This window comes from Taeniopygia guttata, chromosome 12 (genome assembly GCF_048771995.1).
Source record: "Taeniopygia guttata chromosome 12, bTaeGut7.mat, whole genome shotgun sequence".
NCBI classification, from domain to species: Eukaryota; Metazoa; Chordata; class Aves; order Passeriformes; family Estrildidae; genus Taeniopygia; species Taeniopygia guttata.
In genome coordinates this window covers 10163531-10183973 of record NC_133037.1, presented here as the reverse complement: position 1 = coordinate 10183973, position 20443 = coordinate 10163531, and the positions used below count along the sequence as shown (strand labels likewise).

Below are 20443 nucleotides of genomic sequence, written 5' to 3'. Positions count from 1 at the left end.
GGGAGCAATGGACTTCATTACCTACGCTGTTAAAAGCTTATTGAATCTTATGAAATCATTCCGCTTTCCTCACGTACAGAACATAACTCCTGTCACCCAGAAGCTCGCAGGGTTTGACTTAGCGAAGTTCTCAGACGTTAAACCAGGAGAACCCCTTAGGAAGGCTCACCGAGAGCTGCTGCTGCAGCGGCACCCGCCGGGTCGCTGTGCGGGGAGATGCCCGAGCTCCGGGAGCCTCGGCTCGGCACCGCACCGCCAGGGCAGTGCCCGGGCAGGGCTGCCCGCACTCGGCTCCTGCCATGGGAGACAACGGCCCTTCCACCCGCCAGCCCCGGCTGGAGCGAACTGAGGCTTCCACCAGGCTCCGTGCGCATTGAGTAGTACCAGGTGCTTCAGCGGGCTCTTCCTTCAACCCCGCAACGTGTAAGAAAACGAAACTTTTTCTGCTCTCTTGGCTAATAATCCATTTTATTATAGGAGACGCTCCACTCGTACCCGATCTCCTGCAGGAGATCCAAGGGGCAGGTGGAAGCACACGGGGGAAGCAGCTTTCCCCCCATACTTGGCGCTAACTTAGAGGGCACCGAGGCAAGTCAAACCCGGCCGTCCCGGGACTTGGGCCGATCGCTCCGGGCCGGGGCAATCGCCGCTGGCTGGGAGCCGGACGATCCGTGAGGGGGCAAAGAACAACCCAAAGAACAACCACCAGGGCAGCCCTGCTCCGCCCGCGCTGTCCCGGCCGGGCGGGCGCTGAGGCGGCTCCGCCACCCGGCCCCGCCCCGCGCCCGCCGCTCATGCGTGCTCCCGCCGGCCTCCTGTTGGCGCACTTCACGCCCCCTCGCAGAGGGGAGAGGAGGCTTTAAAAACGCAAGTTTATCCTTCTCTGCATAGTCTTTCGGCAGATACTGGCACTTTCGCTTGTGGCATAGAAGACTTTTTATTATTCTACAACGATTCGTAGTGCTTGTGGCTGAAATGCAGGGCGGAGAGCCCTCCTTGGCATGTAGTCCCCCCCCGCTCTCTCCGGGTAGGTCGGCCCGGCTCGTCACGCTGCCCGCTGCGGAAGGGGCGGGCGCGGCCGAGGGTCGGCGCGGCCGCCGCGGGGGAGGTGTCGGTGCCGCCATGCCGCCGCCGCCGGGACAGACCCGGCTCCCGGACTGGGACGGGCTGAAGCTCCGCGTGCGGACCCTCATCGCCTCCCACCGCGTCATGATCTTCAGCAAGAGCTACTGCCCCTACTGCAACAAGGTGAGGCGGCGGCGGCGGCGCTGAGAGCCCGCTCGGCGCGGTGCCCCGCGGGCCCTGCCCTCGAGGGATGCTCGGGCAGACCTTGCCCCGCTGGGCCGGGCAGGGCGCAGGGGAGCGGGGCTGAGGGCAGGCGCTGTGAGGATCGGCGGCACCGGCGGCGTCTGGAGCGTGCCGAAGTGGCGCTGTGTCCATCCCGCTCCAACACCACGTGCCTGCCCTGGAAAACCACTTGCCAGCCTTGGAAAACCACTTGCCAGCCCTGAAACCAGGCAACGATCCCTGGCGGTCGTGGTAGTTCTTTCGCTTTGTCACGCTGGGAGATGGATGTGTGGCGAGTTCTGCACAGTGTGTTTGTTCCTCAGCTCTACAGCTGTTGGAAGCTCAGGCTGCTGTGTTCCTTTCTCGCTGGAAATTTGGGTACCACATTGGTATTCAGCTTGGACAAAGCTGCTCTCCACGGGAGGGATGAGTTAACTTTTCTGCCCTTTCTAAATTTAAGGAAGGTTGACTCTGTAGCAGGTGCATAAGTTCCAAATCCTGGTCGCAGCTTGTGTTTAAACGAAGAGAAAAGCACTCTTGGTTAATTGTGGTGTTTAGAGAAAAATATCTTTTTAGCCCTAATTGTACATCAATGTCACAGGCTGGGTATAGCTAGTGAGCCAAACTCATTAAAAAAATCAGGGTCTTCGTTAAAATTTTATTATGCCAACACACTGGTCATAGGCCACCCAGGACCTGAGAGTTTGTAGGTCTTGGGTTTCTTGGACAGTGACAAAAAGTATGTTAGGAAATTTTAATTAAACCTCACACTACCATATTTGATATGGCCGTGATGGAAGACCGCAGTTGGAACTGTTGGATCAAGTCTTGGTGTTCCTCATAGAGCTGATAACTGGGAAAATACTCAGGACCTCATTCCCACTTCTGGATTAGGTTTAGTTCTGGGAACTCTGGGGAGGGAAGAGATATTATGACCCCCTTGCACAAAACTTAACTGACTATATCGTATCTCACTTGGAACTTTATTGAGGTTTTGAGAAAGGAAACTTCTGTGTTTGGGAGGATCGACCAAATCAATGCCTTCTGTCTTAAGAACCTTTTGGCAGATAGTAAAGCATAGTACATAGCTCAAATTTTTCTCAACAACTTACTCAAAGTTTTGGTAAGTGAAGAGTTGGAGTCTTGCTCCTGTCTAGTCCACTTGACAAAAGTGTTATAGTCTGCTGAGGAAAAATCATTTCTTGAGGACTTCGGACTTGCCCATTGTTGTGCGTGTCAGTATTGCCCTGTGTGCTTTTAGTGCTTGTGACTGTAAATGCTGATGCTCATGGCACTCAGTTCAGTGGGTTTGAGATCACATGATAGCACTGTAGCTTTTTAAACCCGGTGCCCTTGTCCTTCATGTGTTTGTGGTGTTGCAGAGGATCTAAGCAGAGACTAAGACAAGAAGGGGAGAAAAGACTTGATGTAGTCCAGTAATTAAATTCCACATTGTTCTTTCCTGCATTTGTTCATCGTTTCTCCATTAGGCAGATTGCTTGCTTCAGGGAAGCAATCGGATATGAGGAATATTATTCTTATTGTCTTGCAAAGGGGAAGAATGAACACAGGGAGTAGGAGGACTCACTGTCATGGCCCTTTGTAGGAGGGGGAGTTGAAAAACACTGTGTGAATTTTTGTGAAGAAACAGGTCATCAATAGGGCTGGGGGGAAGAAGAGGTGAATGGCCTGGTACTCAGATTTCCTTGGCTTATTTTCCTGCTTGGAACAGAACAGAAAGGTAATATAACAAAGAAAATGTGGAGAACGGGTATAGATTGCAGACAGACAATTAGAAGAAGAAAGTTTATGGAAGAAGGAAGCCTCACATGAGACATCAAGTGATAAAACAGAGGAGTATCTGTAACACTAAGGGTATTAACAATCCCTCTTACCAAAGACTTAGAAATTAGTGAAAGGAATGGGAAAACAAATGGCTAATGCAGGATTCTTGTTAGCTGATGAAGTCTATAGAATTAATGAAGTGAGTATAATTTGGAAGTATAGTTACAGCTTGAGTACTTAGACTGCATTCACATATTCTGAGTTCTTAGACAGATATGAATAGTGTGCATTGTCTTGTCTTTTGCTGTAACAACTTTGGTTGTTAGCAGCGTGCTTTTGGTAGGATTAACTGAAAAAGATGTTTAGTGCTCATGCTCTGAAAGTACCTAATTTGGGGATGGAAAGAATTCTCTATTTCAAGTGGAGGTAGCCATGCTACATGAAAATTGAAACTGCACTTTTCTTCAGAAACACAACTGCAAATAAATTCCCTAAGTGAATTGGGTAGGTGATTGTATTCAGGTTAGTTAATAGCATGACTTGGCAATTGTGCTTTTGTTCTTCTGCAAATGCCATTTGTTGTTCAACTGCTTTAACTGGGCAGTGGTGGAGAGGGGGTGGTGGTAGAATTACTTCCTTGTCGTAATTCAACTTGGCTGTTTCTTCAATTTCTTAGCATCCAGAAAAGATAGTAAGATATAAATGCATAAAGAAAACATGGATTTTTAGCATGAAAAAATGACAAGGCTGATCACTGTGATATGTTGATACTTTAAGAGCAACAGCTGTGATTGCATAAAGTTACTGGTTATTTTAGTTATATCTTATGCTATTACAGATTCATTCTCTGTCCTCAGGGGGTTCTGGCCAATTCAGTCGTAGCTGTTAGGGAATGTTAGCTGATACTTGAAAAAGCAGACCTAGGACATAACATTATTATTTTATGATATGAAGCCTTATCTCAAACCTGCTTAGCTTCCCTAGTGACAGAAGGCATCTCTGGGAAGCATTTCCTACAGTTAGACTAATTTCTTGGTTTCAGAGGAATTATCTATTGTTTAATAATATTTGGAAGTCCAATATAATAATATTTTCTAGTCCATCTCTTTTTGTGAAAACTAGAAGTGTTTAGTAGGTAATTGAGGCCTTTGCATTGGTGAAAAGGGAAGTAAATGGTTATATCCATGACTGCAGCCTTGTATCCCATCCCAGACATTTGGAGAAATGATAGTTTTGTCTTTGGGCTATATGTAAGAAAATCTCCCAGTGCACTGCTGAAGTTTCCATCGGGGTGTGTGTAACACAGGAATTTCTTGACCCGAGTCGGTATTAGTTTTATTGAGTTCAAAGTTTTCAGTGGATTTTCTTTTTCATTAGTTGGTCTAATAACTCCTTTGATCTCATTTTAATTTTGGCTTTTACAGTGCCAGATAGCAGTAAGTTTTCTGATAGCAGTAAGTTTCCCTAGGGAGATTTACTTCCTTTTCATTTCAAAGTTTTTTTTCTGGTAAATGCAGTCATTGCTGAATGCTCCAGTGAGTATTTCTGAGAAATCATTTCCTGTTCAGCTTATCTTGATATTACTCATGATTAATGTGTTATCTTTCTACTCCTCCTAATCATTTCCTTCTCCAAACCAAAGTCACCTATTATCTCTTGCCTGCATTGAAGATTTTGTAACTGCTCATGTGCTTACTATGATCCTTCATTCAGTTTTATTAGCACAACACAAGCATGATCTGTTCGTAAGTGTAAAGTGCAGTAGTTACCTCTAATTAGGATGCTGGCATTTGTCTTTTTTTTTTTTTTTTCCTCTCTACAGAGTACCTTCTGTAGAGAATAAAGGTGGTCTAAATGCCTTAAATCTGTCCTTTCTTGAGTGTAATCTTTCTTGGTTTAGTAATGTTCTGTCCTGTCCTCCCTCCTGCCCATTGTTGTTGCAATGTTTTGGCAGAGTTTTTTTAAAAAAGAAAACAAACTAATGAACTCTTGCCTGTTACTCTGCTGCTTTGCTGCAAACTAAACCAGCAGCCAAGCAGCTAATTTTCGGATTTGCTGCTGCATTCTTAACACTTCCAAGTAGCAAGTAGCAATCACTTTAAGCTTTGCTTTTTGGATCTTGCATGGCATTTACTTTGGGATTTGTAACAGCAGATGCAGAGCAGGAGGTCTGGAGTGGTTCCACTGCTGTTTCCTTTCATTCTGCCTGTAGCTGTAATCATTCCTGGAAGTGAGCCTGAAGGTAATGGTGAGCTTAGGACAAAAAATTTCAAGGATCCCCTAGATGGTTAGAGGACTGGAGTATCACACACACTGAATGTGTGAAGGAGGAGCTCAGTTTGTTGAACCTTGATAAGGCTGACCAGGGGTTTTAGTTGCTGCTTTCTACTGGGAAGACTGTTACTCAAGTTGCATAGTGAAAGGAGAAGAACCAACAAACATAAGTTGCAGACACTCCAATGGGATAAAATGGAAGGTCTTTACTGTGAGGATGGTCAGACGTTGAGCCAGCCCAGGGAAGTTCTGGTGTCTACCCTTGTTGATGCTTCAAATCAGAGGACAGTGCTTGAGCAATGTCATCAACCTTCACATTTGGGTCTGCTTTGAGCAGGAAGTTCATGCAGATGGCCTGATAAGGTCCCTTAGAACTTCCTCTATTCTAAAACTGTAGAACCAATATAATCAGTTACAGAGGCAAAGCTCTTTAAAAAATGTTACAGTTGATATATGATGTGCTAATAAACTTAATTTGTAGTTGGTACAGGGTATAATATCTTGTTTGTCTGCATAAAGCTGAAACTTCATCAGAAAACACTGGAATACTCAGTATTCAGCGCAGTAACAGTGTGAATCATTGCAATATTAAAAGCATTTTATTCCTTATTTGTTAGACATCTTTTAACTTACAAGATGGGACTCGACATACTCTTAGTGAAGCTCTTTCAATAAATTTGGGGTTCGTCAGCAAGCCGGTTGAAAAATGTTCAGACTCCATGCTGGCAAGTGGGTCCATCCCACAGGCATTCAGTGAGTCTTGCTAGAGCTGTTTTCACATGTTCAACTTCACAAAAAATGTTACTGTAGAAATCTGTTTCTAAGAGGCTGCCTGATTTGAATCAGGTAATGGTACACTTTGTCCATCCAGAACCAAGGTTAAAAAAACACCCAGCTGAGTGCTGACTACATGTGTTCCTTCCTCCTGCAGTATTTTTATTTCCTTGACAGCATTTTGTTTTGCATATTATCCTCTACTCCCTTTTCTCCTTTGGTGTTTTTTGGGGGTTTTTTTTGTTTGTTTTTTTTTTTTTAGTATTACCAAGGACTCTTGCTGCTGCTTTATCTCTCATTGTTTTTTTATATGGCAGTCACTTCCGTGCTTTTGGTATGTCATGGGTGGAGAAGTCAGCTAAGCAAATTATATCTAGAAGCATTTTCTTAAGGTAATGGGACTTGTTGGAAAGTTAACTGCTCTGCTTTAAGTGAGGACCATGCAAAACATAGAAGTGCCAAAGCTGTGTGGAGCCTGTGCCTCAGAGCTCCGTAACTGAGCCTTAGAGGTCTCCTGTGTGTGTCCAGCAGGGAAGTTTTACCCCGAGCTGAGAAACCTTTGCACTGCCATGGTGTCTGTTCCTCTTGCAGGTGAAGGAACTCTTCAACTCCTTGCATGTGGAGTACTATGCTCTGGAACTGGATGTAATTGGTGAGTAGGAGAAAAAAAAATTATCACATGCTTGCTTAATGTAACTAAAAATGAGTGGTTCCTTAAGCTGCATGATTCCTTAAACTGTCTTGAACTAATTGAGGGATATGTGTAACAAGTAAAATACATTTTAATATATGCAGAGATAAAGGCAATTAGGCTTCAATGTGGACTTTGTACAGGATGTATTTTTAATATAAACTGAAGTCTTTGACTGTAAAAACCATCAGATGATAGAGAATGTGACATCTGATTTCTCTCCAAGGAGCTATGACTTTTGGGGGGAAAAAATCTGTGATTTTTTTTTTTCCTGCTTCTTCTCTTGTAGCTTCAGATGAATTGTTAATTTTGACTTGGTATATCGTTGACCTTCTTTGGGAAAGGTGCTGAGTCACTGGAAGGAAGGGTAAATTCCAGTAACTTGGCTGCTGCTAGTTTCAAGTTGTTTTTTTCCTTAAAGCCCAAGCTGCTTTAGTTTTAGGACATGTGCAGTGCCTTATGTGTTTATGGACATAATGCATGTAGCTTTTAATGTAATTTTAGGAACAAATAGTTTCTTATATGATTCTTACTGAGCTCTTAAATGCACTTTTGGTAAGCTGTTGAGTGTCTTATTTTTTTCTGTACAAAACTTAAATTTCCAGTCCCTTTTTTAAAGTTCTAATGCCTTTTTAAAGTTTTTATTTTTGCTTAAGCAATGTTTGGGAGAAATGTAGCTATTTATTAATCTCTTATTAGTTACTTTTGCTTCTTATTCAAGTTGTCATACTGTGAATTAATTACAGCCCAAGATATGTAAAGTACAATGCACAGCCTTTTTTTCCTGGAATTACTTCTAATTAATAATATTGCAGTTGCTCCGATTAGTGATACTAAGTAGATACAATCTTGGAATAAAAAGATTTTAGTCAAAGTAATTCCTGTAAATTCCCATTCCCACATTTACTGCTGAGTGATCCAAATTGAGCCTGTGTGTAGGTGCTGATGATTCAGATGGCAGGTCAGGTCAAGCAATGATAATTTTAAAAGTAGAAAGTTTCTGACAGTGTGGTGGGTAGAAGAAGGAGGAAGATAGCTTTAGGGTAAGCAGAAAAGCATGTTCATACTTCCCTTACCCATCATCTCATAATACCAAAGCTGCTGGGCAAAATTTTGTGCCTGTGCACAGAACATGCTCCAAAATAAGACAGTTCTCATTAAAGAAAAGGTGTCTATGTGATCTTCTGTGATAGCTGGAAAAGAATTTTTGTGTAGTGAACACTGTATTGTGTAGCGACAAATATGACACTAAGAGATAAAAATCCTTGAAATAGAAGAACTAAACTCTTACTGCTTCAGCATTACTCCATTCTGTAGAATTGTGGCTTGAAATACCAATTTAATTTCTGTATTTAAGCCTTCTCCCTTGAGAAGTAGTTTCTGAAGACTTGCTTATGTCCAGAAAACCTGCAAATAGAATGTTTATAATAAAATTGTTGTCTTGGCTGGCCTACAGTGTATCACAGTCCAAACCTTTAATATCCCAGGTTGTTCTAAAATCTCTCTTCCTGAAATCTGTTTATAATGTACACATTTCTTTTATTCTTAGATGATGGAGCCAGTATTCAACAAGTATTGGCAGAGCTGACCAACCAGAGGACAGTGCCTAATGTATTTGTGAATGGAACTCACATTGGTGGCTGTGATGCAACGTTTCAGGTAACTTGGCTGTAAAAATCAGCTGGAAGTGGACAAGACTGAGTGAAGTTGCTGTTTGATCGTAGCTAAATTTTGTGTGACGCAGTTGACTGGGTGACGTCAGTCAGAGGAGGCAGTGTTATCAGTTGTTTGCTCAGAAACATGTGTGCTAATTTGATTACTTTTTTCTTTTTCTCTCCCAGGCTTATAAGGATGGATCGCTGCAGAAACTCCTTGGCGACAACCAAATTACAGAACCCTATGAATATGATCTCATTATTATTGGTGGTGGCTCAGGTGGACTTGCATGTTCTAAGGTAGGATGTGAAAATGACATTAAAGAACTGGTGATGTGTAAGACTTATTCAAAAGTTAATCTCTCTATTAATTATGTTGGTATAAAACAGTCTATATTTTGATGAGTGTTACTGTTCAACTTGTTAATTAATGAACCAATAGTGGTCTAGCAATGTGCTTACTCAGGAGATAAAGGGACCAGTTTCTAGTCAATGTCTATTCAGCTCTTGATCCTAATAATAGGTTTTAGTCTTCTGGCTGAGGGTGGAACCAAATGTTTTTTTAACTATCTCTTCTGCATGTAATACACAGGTGCTTCCAAACAGTAATCTAGAAAATTCAAGGGCTCCTCTTGAAGTCTTTTGACAGTTTAGGATTCAGTATCACCAGTCGTCTAAAATTAAGTGCTTCCAGCAGTTCCCTTCAAGGAGCTGCTTCACTCTTTAGTTCCCTTTTTAGGTACTTTCTGAGAAAGGGAAACTGAGATCGTGTAGCCCTTACACAATTAGCTGTTGTTCAGAGCTGTTGCCTCAGGATCTAAGGTCCAGATTCAGTTTTTTCTGCTACCCAAGGGATTTGGACACACAGTCCCATCTCTGAGGTCCTAAACTGTCAGTTTATGTCTTGGGCAGGGTGAAGCTCTTCTTGACAGCCTTGACAATTGCTGAACTATACAACCAAGCATGCAGCCTTCATTAGCTAATACAAATCAGGCAGGGGAAGCTGACAGTGGAGTTCTTCAGTTGACCAATTTTGTATTTTCCGAATGTTCAGATTTTTCCTTGCAGTATTTTCTGGGACATTAGTTGTAACCTTGGTGCTAATTGTCAAATTGTTCAGAGTAGTATTCACAAAATATAAGACAGCAGCTAAACCTTGTTTGAGCTAGGATTGCAGTTGATGTGCAGGAGTTCCAACAGATTTTAGGCACCTAGACTGCTCAAGATTGAAGTGCTTGAAAAATCAAACAATGTGTACCTGGTAATTCCTTGGATATAGGGATAAGCTTATTCAGGTTGGAATGGACATGAGAAGAATATCTAATGTAAGCTCCTTGCTCCAAGCAAGGTCAACTGTGAAGTCACACAGGACTGTACAGGAGCTCATTCATTTGAAATAAGCCAGGGGTGGAGATGACACAGCCTTTCTGGGAAACCTGTTTGATTGCCCTTGTGGTGTGAAAGTTCCTTAGATCCAGTCTGAGTCTCTTGTTTCAACTTAAAACCATTGTCTTTTGTCGCTTTGCTACTTGGCCACTGTGAAGAGCCTGGCACAGTCATCTTAGTGTACTTCTCATAGGTACTGGAGAGTTGCTCTTGTGTCCCCTCCAAATTCAGTTGTTCTCCATGTTGAATGTGTCAAATTATCTTAACCTTCTCATAGGAGGTGTGCTCCAGCCCCTTGAACATCATGGTGGTTCCAGTGTATCACCTTCTTTTCTATGTATGAGCATGCTAAGTCAGTTCTGTCCTTCTGAAAGAAAAAGAGAGGTAACAGCCTAAGTATTTCTTTAGGTGAGGTGGAAGAGAATCCTAGGCTGCTGAGCCTATGTCATACCTTTTGCAGATTATGGCTTTTGACACCATAGGATGATCTGGATGCAGCGTTGAATATACAAGGAGCTGTTGAAAGTTTGGGAAAAAGTCAGTTCTTGAGGGATTTCAATTTTTGGCTCGGGAAAGAGATAGAAGATCCATGTATGATAATGACTAACTAGTGAAGGTAGTAAAGAAGCCTTCTATTAGTGCTAAATGTATCATGGCCATAAATGAGTGGACAGGCTTGCTTGGTTCAGTAATGCTGACTGGTCTTCATCTTTTATAGGAAGCTGCTGCCTTGGGAAAGAAAGTAATGGTATTAGATTATGTTGTTCCAACACCTCTTGGAACCTCATGGGGTAAGCTTTTTTAATCTTGTATTTGATGTTTGAATACTAATGATGCATACTAAGAAGTTACATACTATGGATTTGTTCTCTTAGGAATTGAGGCTAAATTCCTGTCATTCTGGTACACAGATAAGAAGAATTATTTGCCTGGCATGATGGTTGTTTCTGTTTTGAGCATTGCTAACTCTGTTCTCTGTCAAAAGTTTTTCTAGCTTTGATCACTTTCAGACTAAGTGTGGGTAGTGTGTGCATGCATGTTCACATTCTAATGTTTGTGGGGATATTTTGCCTTTGAGTTCATCCAGTTCTATCTTGTAGACAGCTGATAGTCTCCCTTTAGAACAGTGACTCCTTGGCTGTTTATGTCACCCTTTCCTAATTGAGGACAGCTGCTGGCTGACCTCATTAGTGATACTCTCAGCTGAGAATGAGTGTGAAACTTCTATTGACTCAAGGAATGAATGTGCTCTTGTAGATAGTATTTCAAACACAAGCATATTTAAAATACCACATAATAGATGATACTAAATTGTAGAAACTCTGGGCTTTTTGCCTTGCTTACTTGACAACCTGACTAAAATCTGAACCCTTGTGGAGTAAGTAACTAGGCTCTATGTTTGACATGCTGTACCTGTCTTGAGCCTTAAGCTGAATACAAGCTTAGTGTGTTCATTGTATTTTAAAATGTCCTTTGCAAGAGAAATTTCATGTTACTGGTGGGACTGTAACAAACCTCCCTGAGTGATTATACTGAGTATGTGATAGGGAAAGCATAAATCCCGTTCATGGAAGCAATAATGTGATTCTTTCCATCTTAGGACTTGGTGGCACGTGTGTAAATGTAGGTTGCATTCCTAAAAAGCTGATGCATCAAGCAGCACTTCTGGGTCAGGCACTCCAAGATTCAAGGAAGTATGGGTGGCAGTATGAAGAACAAGGTTGGTAAGAACACAGAGAGAAGATCAAGACTGTAGATATGAGATGCTGAACTCAAGACTGTTCTTGTATTTGGACTTAACAAATTAGAGGCAGAGTTCAGTACTTTTTTTAGGTGAATCAGAAGGTGTCCTCCTTCATGAGTCATAGAAACCTTTGGGATTGAAAGTTAATTGTGTTTTGTTCCTTGTATTAACTGAAATAAATGACAGAACTTCTAGAATGGGCTTAACAAGTCACATAAATATTAACATAGTAGAACAAGACCTTAATATGTAGCCTCATTACTGATAATGATGTTTTACAATGAATAATTTTTTCTTAAGGGGCACATTGCACTTTTATTTCCTTGAGAATATGAAATCAGTGTCTTGTTGCAGTTAAACACAACTGGGAGACCATGGTAGAAGCAATTCAGAACTACATTGGTTCTTTAAACTGGGGCTATCGAGTGTCTTTGAGAGAGAAGTCTGTGACATACCTCAATTCTTACGGAGAATTTGTGGAACCACACAAAATTAAGGTATACTTTGCATTTAAAATACTTCGTTGGGAGGGAAAACTCATGTTCTAGAAGTGCCTTATAAAATTCAACACCGAAAAGGCTTCATCTTAACGTTGCCAAGTTAGGTTAACTGAAGTTAATAATTCATTTGTGAAGTTACCAATTAAAATAATTATTGTACTTTAGTACCTGCTCCAGTGTTTGCAAACCTAGTTCTGTAAGAGAGATGTGGATATGTGTAAACCTGTGTCTTGTGAGAATTGAGGGAGGTGGTCTTAAGTTTCTACCTTCATGACTGATTTCAGCAGCCTGAGTAGGGGAGGAAAAGAAAGGAAGCTCTAGCTGTGTGATTTTGCAACTTGGAAAATCCTCATACTAAAGCATAAAAACGATTGAAATCAAATTTAGATTAAGCACTTTCATAAGAGCTCTGCTAGAACCTTGTACTTATCAACATACAAATTAAAGTGTCCGTTTTGCAAGACAAAGCTTGTTCTGTCAATCTTGCTATAAGTGAGCAAGGTTAACTTGGAAGTGCATATTGAAGGCAACTGTTGCACTCAAAGGGTGTAATTGTCTGTTTGCTATATCAAGACTGAACTACTTGTGTTTTAAACCAAGAGCTCAGCACTGAAAGATAATAGTAAATTCAGTATACCTTGTGTACCACCTATTCAAGTGTCCCAGCCACTTAAGTGTCCTTAATCAATAAATGAAGTAAAACAGAGAGACTTCCCAGCAGGAGGCTGGACTAGATGACCTCCTGAGATCCTTTCCAACCTGAATTACCTGTTGACTCAATGGGGAAAATATTTCCCTTCATCTGTGATGGAAAACTAACAAAGAGCAAGAATGAAGGTCCGATTCTGGGAGAGATGCATTGGCAAGATGAAATTTCCAAAGACCAAGGGTCTCTAGAATTCAAATTAGTTAGAATTCATGCAAGATTGGGTCTTGGACCCTCTGAACTGAAATCATGTAACTGGTTACCTTTTTTTTTTAATTACTTTTGTTTCACATTAGCTGAAGAGCCAATTAATGTTGTGCTGTCCCTTGCATTATGTTGGCCATTTATTGTGGGAATAAAGGAGTTGTCTTAATTTGTTGTGGCTTTTTATAACTCGGAAGTCACGTTGTTGTGAATAATCCAATCCAATCTTAGTAGTTAAAATGGGCAGGATTCAAAGAGTAAGTGATTTTAAGTGCTCTAATGGAAGGAAAGCCTGATAGTCAGTTGTTTAAACCTATTGTTCTTCTGTGACCTGTTGGCATCTCTAAATGTGTTTGTTCTTGTTTCATATTGCTTATTCTTGATTTTTAAATGTATCTACAATAATTAAGGAAAGGATTACATAATTTTTATCTTAAAGCATATGAAAATGTCTGTCTTAACTATGTCATCATCACCAGGCAACTAACAGAAAAGGACAAGTAACCTATCACACAGCAGAGACTTTTGTGGTGGCTACAGGAGAAAGGCCAAGATACCTGGGTATCCCTGGAGATAAAGAGTTCTGCATTACAAGGTGAGATGAAACTGAGCTTGTCTGTTGTAGTCTTCGCCAAGACAAACAAAGTTGTGTTGGAAGAACCTTGTAACTTACTTAGACTTCTTCTCTTTTCAGTGATGACCTCTTCTCCCTGCCTTACTGCCCTGGCAAGACTCTGGTTGTGGGTGCTTCCTACGTGGCTCTGGAGTGCGCAGGGTTTCTGGCTGGCCTGGGTCTGGATGTCACTGTGATGGTGCGTTCCATTCTTCTGCGGGGTTTTGACCAAGAAATGGCAGAAAAAGTCGGAGCCTACATGGAAACACACGGCGTGAAGTTCATCAGGAAGTTTGTACCTGTTCAGGCAAGTGCTTTCTTCTCTTAACACATCATTACTTTAAACAGCACATGTAAAATGCAGGGGTTGTCTGGGAAGCCATTGGCTCTGTGCAGAAATAAATGTTTTATGAGGCTGAGCTTTTTTTACTGCTGAATGATAGATTAGCAGGTCAAGGCTTGAATGACAATGGAAGTGAGCTCTGCTGCTTCAGGTCATTCTAAGCTTACAAAAATTTGCACAGGTTGAGCAGCTGGAGCAAGGAATGCCTGGAAGACTGAAAGTGACAGCAAAGTCTACTGAAGGACAAGAAATCCTTGAAGAAGAATATAACACTGTAAGAATTTCTGGATTTGAAATAAATGGCTATAGATGCACTTGAAAATTACTGAAATACTTTCTCTTTAACAACTTGAAGGAAATTCCTCCTTAAAAAATTGTTAATGTAATTTACTAGCAGGAAAAAATAGTGGAAATTCAGTCTTAGTTGAACCCTGTCAGCCTGGAGTTTAATTCATATAAACAGTGTTGTTGCTTCTAGTTTTGTTTTGGCTTTGTTGCATCTCTAAAACAAGTTGTGCATGGAAGAGAGTTGTTGGTGGCTCTCTCAAATGTTGGGAAAAAAAAATTTGGAAGTAATTTTATTCATATGCTTCAGCTTCTTCACTGAAAGACCAAGGGAAATCAAGTATGTTGTACTTCTCTTGCATAAAGTTATTGCATTTAATTTTGGGGTTTTTTTAGGTTTTGCTAGCCGTTGGTCGTGATGCATGTACCAGGAATATTGGTTTACAGACAATCGGTGTCAAAATCAATGAGAAGTGAGTATTGCTGAACTCCCTCAAACCACTGAATGCAAGGATGTTTTTTTACCTCTGTAAAAATAGCTCATGATGTTGATGGTCTTTTAATTCCCACTCTTATATATGGCAATTATATGAATCTTTGAAATGTTCTGAATTTGAGTACAGTTGTCTGTTAACTTAATTTCTTCAGTATGTACTTCGTAAAACAACTATTCTGAGTGAAAATGTACTAGTTGGTGGCTGAAAGCTCTGGCTGAAAGCACAGAGCTGTATAATAATAAGGTGAAAGATTGTGAGTCCAAAGATGTCTGAGTAGCTTAACTGCCATCAGCCAGGCACTGTTGTTCATGTCAGAACTGGCCCACTGAATACAGACTTCAGCAGTGTTCCAGAGTTGGAGGTGATTGATGCTCTGAAGAGTTTGCAGTAGAAGTAAAAAAAGCATAAAGATATATAATGAAATGAGCTCAGTAGTTAGAATTGACTTCTAGAATAGAATAGAATTCTCTCCTGGTTTTTTGCAGAGATCTGAGGAAAGTTGTGATGCTGAATTCTGTGGTCTTCTGTTTGTTTTAAAGGAATGGGAAAGTCCCTGTAAATGATGAAGAACGAACCAATGTGCCTTATGTTTATGCGATTGGGGATATCCTGGATGGAAAGCTTGAGCTTACTCCAGTTGCCATTCAGGCAGGGAGGCTGCTGGCCCAAAGGCTGTATGGGGGTAGTTCCAAAAAGGTAAATCTTTAAGCAGACAACTTCTACTTATTTCTCAATAACTTGAAGTTAAAGCATCTCGGTAAGATGCTTTTCCCTCAAAGCTGCAGTAACATGAGTTAATTTATCCACTTATCTGTTGGCTCTGCAAGTATTTTGTAAAAAAAAAGAAAAGTTCTTGTATAACTTTTTCTGTTATGTAGTGTATTGAACTTGCATAGTCTAAATATGATTTTTCATTTTTATTTTTAGTGTGACTATATCAATGTACCAACAACAGTGTTTACCCCTTTAGAGTATGGCAGCTGTGGGTATCCTGAAGAAAAAGCCATCAGTGAATATGGAGAGCAAAACTTGGAGGTAAGAACACCCAAGAGTCAATTAACTTGTAGCTTGAGGGTGTTTTTCTTGGGCCTTGCTACTTTAGTCTCAAGGCATAGTGTTAACAAGATTAGAAGTTTAGACATGTAGAACTGTTGTGGCTGTGTTTTCATCTGGCCAGCAAGGTCCTGGATTTAATGCCATTAGAATTGTGCATAACTATTTGCAGGTGGCTGAGAGAAGCGTTTTACTTCAGGAGGCCAGACTTAAGTTACAGAGGTGTAGGAATATTTTTTGCTATCATGAATTAAAGGCTTTTATTGCTGAAGTGTACCAAACTCTTGGGATGAACTATTTTCTGCTGGTTCACTGTATTTGAATTGTGAATTTATTTTTTGCTGACCTTAACATATGTCTATAGGCATATTGGGGATAACTTCCCCAATTTATGGTAATTTCTGGCTTCTGCACATCTCTGAGGAATTATGTTGAAGCTGCTTGCATGCCTTGTGTTTCATTTCTTACATCTTACAAAATCCTTTGACATTATTGAGCTTCTGCTGTTACCTGTTTTGTATAGTAGGTTTAAACTTAAGTAACTGGATATAAATTTTGTACTTCCCTTTCTGAAAGTTTGATTTTCAACAAATGTATATTGTAGCTGTTGCTGTTTTTATCAAGTATGTAAATCAGAGCTACATTGTTTGAGTCAAGTCTTCCTCTGCTGAGTTTTAGAGGATGGACTCTGTGGGCTGAGTGGAAAAAAATTACTCTTGTCTCATTTCCTGTAGTCAAGAATATAGTGGGTTAAATGTCAAACCACCTATTTATAAAGATACTAAGAAGTAGAATTGTGCCCGACTGAATCAGTGAAATTCTAATGCTCTTTTTCTTGTTTCCTTCCAGGTTTATCACACTTTGTTCTGGCCACTTGAATGGACAGTGCCTGGCAGAGATAACAATACCTGTTATGCAAAGATTATCTGCAATAAACAGGACAATGTAAGTAGCAAGCTGGAATGGATATGCTGAGAGTATTCTTGAAATGGAAAGAGCTGCAGAGCTACTTTATTTGAAGTAGTTAATTTATTCTTAAAGGCTCTGCTACTCACCTGCTTGCATAACATTTTTAGTGTAGTGGGAGTTACACACTAGAGCTTTTGTCTAACTAACTTGCGTGGTACTGACTCATATTTTTCTCTCATCTGTTCTAAAGAATCGTGTGATAGGACTACATGTTCTTGGACCCAATGCTGGTGAAGTTACCCAAGGTTTTGCTGCTGCAATCAAATGTGGTCTCACCAAAGAATTACTTGATGAAACCATTGGTATCCATCCTACTTGTGCAGAGGTAAGAAAAGGGGAAGGCACAGCCTGATTTAAAACCTGCTCTTGAGACAGTTTTACCAAGACATCAGTAGCCATGTGGATGATGATACAACAGTAACTAAGCAGTTCTTTTGGTCTCTTACAGGTGTTCACTACAATGGATATTACCAAATCTTCTGGGCAGGACATCACTCAGAAGGGCTGCTGAGGTTAAACCTGCTGTTTTACATGTTTCCATGTTGTGCACTCTCGGTCCTGCGGAAGCTCTGATACATCCAACTGCTCTGCAGCAGTGCAAGCGTTTGCATCAGTGCCACTGTAGGTGCTGCAGCTGGGAGTGGTGCCCTCGAGAGGCTTCCTCAGCGTGAGCGGTGTTGCACATGGGAGCAGTAATGCAGCAGGGATATCTCGGACTGTGAATCCTGACTTTGCTTGCAATCAGCACTGCGGTGCTTTTTTGACGTTGTTGCTCGGAACCTTTCTGTAAGGTGAGCTACAACTGATGGCTGCCAGGCAAGGCTGGGAGGTTCTTGTCTAGTCAGATGACTGAACTAACTCCTCCTGAAGGAAATTCTTAAATTGCACAAATTAAAGCTAATGCTTCTAGTTCCAGTGTCTTGTACAAATGCTTGAAATAGAAAACAAATATATAATTGAGTGATTCTTGCCAACAGTTTACAGTTGACTGATTTATCTTTTTGATGCATTTTGTTATACTTAATTGTGTGTTCAGTTGAGACAAGATGGCATAAATAGGATGCTGTGTTGAGCAGTGCAGTTCAAGCACTAGTCTCCCATCCCAACCAATCTAAAACTTCAGAGTAAGTAACCAAAGACACCACTGTTGTTCACATTCAGTTTTCTGACCTTGTGACATCATGTCTTTAAAATAAAAATTTGATTTGTATGTGTCTTGTGTGTCAAGGCTAAAGAGTGTGAGTGCAAGACCATATCGGTTTGCTTAAATCTGGTGTCAGCTCTGTAATTGAAAACCTCAGAGAACCCAGAATTCTATCTGTGCTGTTGTGTGGAATGCTGAAGTCCTGGAGAAGCAGACTGTGTCCCACTAACGCAGTAGGTGCCTGCCCATGGAGGCAGAAGGTGTTGTACATGAATCAGAGCTGCTCTGATTCATGTGGCGGCCCAGGGCAATGACCTGCTGTGCTTTGCGTAGTGTTGTGTACTGTCAGTACTTTGAAGCTCCCTTCCACCCCTAGCATTCTGTCCTGGGGGAATTGTGCTTGAATCTGGCTCTTAGTTTTGTCCAAAGAGCTGGTTTGAAAGACTGTTCTGAACATTGTATGATAGTAACCAGTTTTTAACTATTTAATCTGTGACCTACTGTGGAATTTGAAGTTCAATAAACAATGCATACAACACTCTGTCATGTCTGACCTCATGGTTTGTGCTGCCTGGGATTTTATTGGGCTTCAATTATGTTGTGTATCCCATGCAGTACTAAAGCCCCTGTGGATTTGTGCATATTGTAATCTTCTACATGAGAAACAAGTTGTCTTGTCACCCCTGGGAGCTTGCTTAAGATATCAAATGTGCTTCTGTTCAGGTATACAGAATTGAACTTAGGTGAGTTCAAACTTGAAGCAACAGTTTTATACCGTTTCTGTATATTCCAGAAGATTCTGAATACCTTATATTATTTAACTGCAACACAGCTCAAAGGTGCAGAGTAGAATCTAGGTAGTGTTAGCAGCACATCTTGCTGATGTTCAAATTTATTAATTCTTGGAGACTTTGGGGTTTTGGTCAGTAGCACTGCAAAATACCTTCACTTGGCAGGGGAGATGCTTGCTGAGCTGCAGGGGCTGCTTTGCTGCAGAGGAGTTACTTCGGGGAGCTCCTTCTGGTCTCATACAAATGATGACAAACTGACGGGGTAGCAAAGTTTACCTGGTGTAGCCCTGTTGGCTAGGAAGTGGAGGAGGCCAAATCCATGAGTGCTAATCCCTGAATTTGCTATTAGTAAGCACTAATTGAGTTTTATTTCAAATTGAGATTTGAATTGCAGGTTCATGTTAATTGGTCAATAATTACCACTTGCATATCTGTCCTAATTGCAGATGTTCCTTATGTCACGCTTGCCCCAGCTGTCAGCTCTAGGTGATACACAGAGCTGGTGGCATTGAGAACTTTCACACAGTTATTCTTTAAAGCTTTCAACTCTCCAGTTAAAATACACAGTGAGTAGCTTATAGCTGAAGGAAGTGAACATGTCACTTGTGTTTAGGTAGGGTTATGTGTAAAATAAAATTTGCTGTGACAACAAGCCATAGATCAAAGCCAGAATTTTAAGGTGGACACTAGATGTTAGAGAAGAAGGTAAGATCTGGAAGTGGGACTTGTAATAACAAAATAAATACCCTGAATTTGTTAGTAAGGACACTCCAGCAGTGGCATTAACAGCAAATTGGTGTTTACATTTCTCTTGTCATAAATGTTGAACAAATTCTGAAGAGCTGTTCTGTATTCTTAAAATACTAGTATTTATTCATGCTCTAATACCAGGAAGCTTTTATAAGCTGTAACTGAAAATGCTCAGTCGTGGCTGAATCTGTGCTTAGCTGCTTGTCTAGTCACTGATAATTATGGTACTGTATCTCAACTGGAGCTCTTGAAACGGTGGATGAGCACAAAGATGTGTGTTTTTTTAACTTATTGGTGAAATTTATCCATTTCAAGTCTAGAAGTGGTTATGATTATAGTTATTGTAAACATTGGAGACAATCGTCATTTTAGTAGATGGCTTTCCACACAGCATAAATTTTAATTATATCTTAAGCACTGTAATTTGTCTTGAGTAACACACGCAGCTAAAGTTGGCCTGTACAAGAACTGTGAGGGCAAGTAAGAGACAAAAGGGGAGCTAAATATTCTGTAATAAGCCATGAAATGCCAAAATAAGACACAAAATACTTTTCCTGGGTAACTGAACTGTTTAAAGCTTCTGATTCTCACAGTTCCCCTTGGAGCTGCTTTTGACAAAGACTTGCAGTGTTTACCCTTTTTCAGCACATCTCATCCTGGCAGAAAATTGAAAAATAGGGTTGGTTTTTTTCCTTAGCTCTAAACTGAAGTTAAAAGTACATGTTAAAGTCCTGTGCTTGTCAAGCCTTCCTTGAATATTGTCAAGGGAAGAATTCCTGGATGTGCCTTACAAGAGTTGGGAACAACAGAGGAAGGAAGAATCAAGCATTTTAACTAAAAATATTAGTGGATCTTTTGAATGTCATGTGCTTTGCGGTCCTTGCTCTGCAAGGGGAGAAATGTTAAAATTAACAAAATCAGCTGTAAAATTGTCTGTAGCAGATGGACATTAAGCAAAAAGAAAAAAGTGACTTTTACTAGAGGTTCAAATA

The 20443-nt window shown here is 40.9% G+C and overlaps 1 protein-coding gene across 1 annotated transcript; it reads left to right on the top strand.

The window, feature by feature from the left end:
• Positions 1–1119: 1119 nt before the first annotated feature.
• TXNRD3 (thioredoxin reductase 3) lies at positions 1120–18449 on the top strand. Its single transcript, NM_001258378.1, is given in 16 exon segments — positions 1120–1248; positions 6712–6772; positions 8361–8470; positions 8653–8766; positions 10571–10643; positions 11453–11572; positions 11951–12093; positions 13486–13601; positions 13701–13926; positions 14144–14236; positions 14644–14720; positions 15284–15440; positions 15672–15779; positions 16647–16742; positions 16957–17091; positions 17215–18449. Coding segments are annotated over 16 exon segments (1824 nt in total). The 5' UTR covers positions 1120–1122; the 3' UTR covers positions 17284–18449.
• Positions 18450–20443: the final 1994 nt, after the last annotated feature.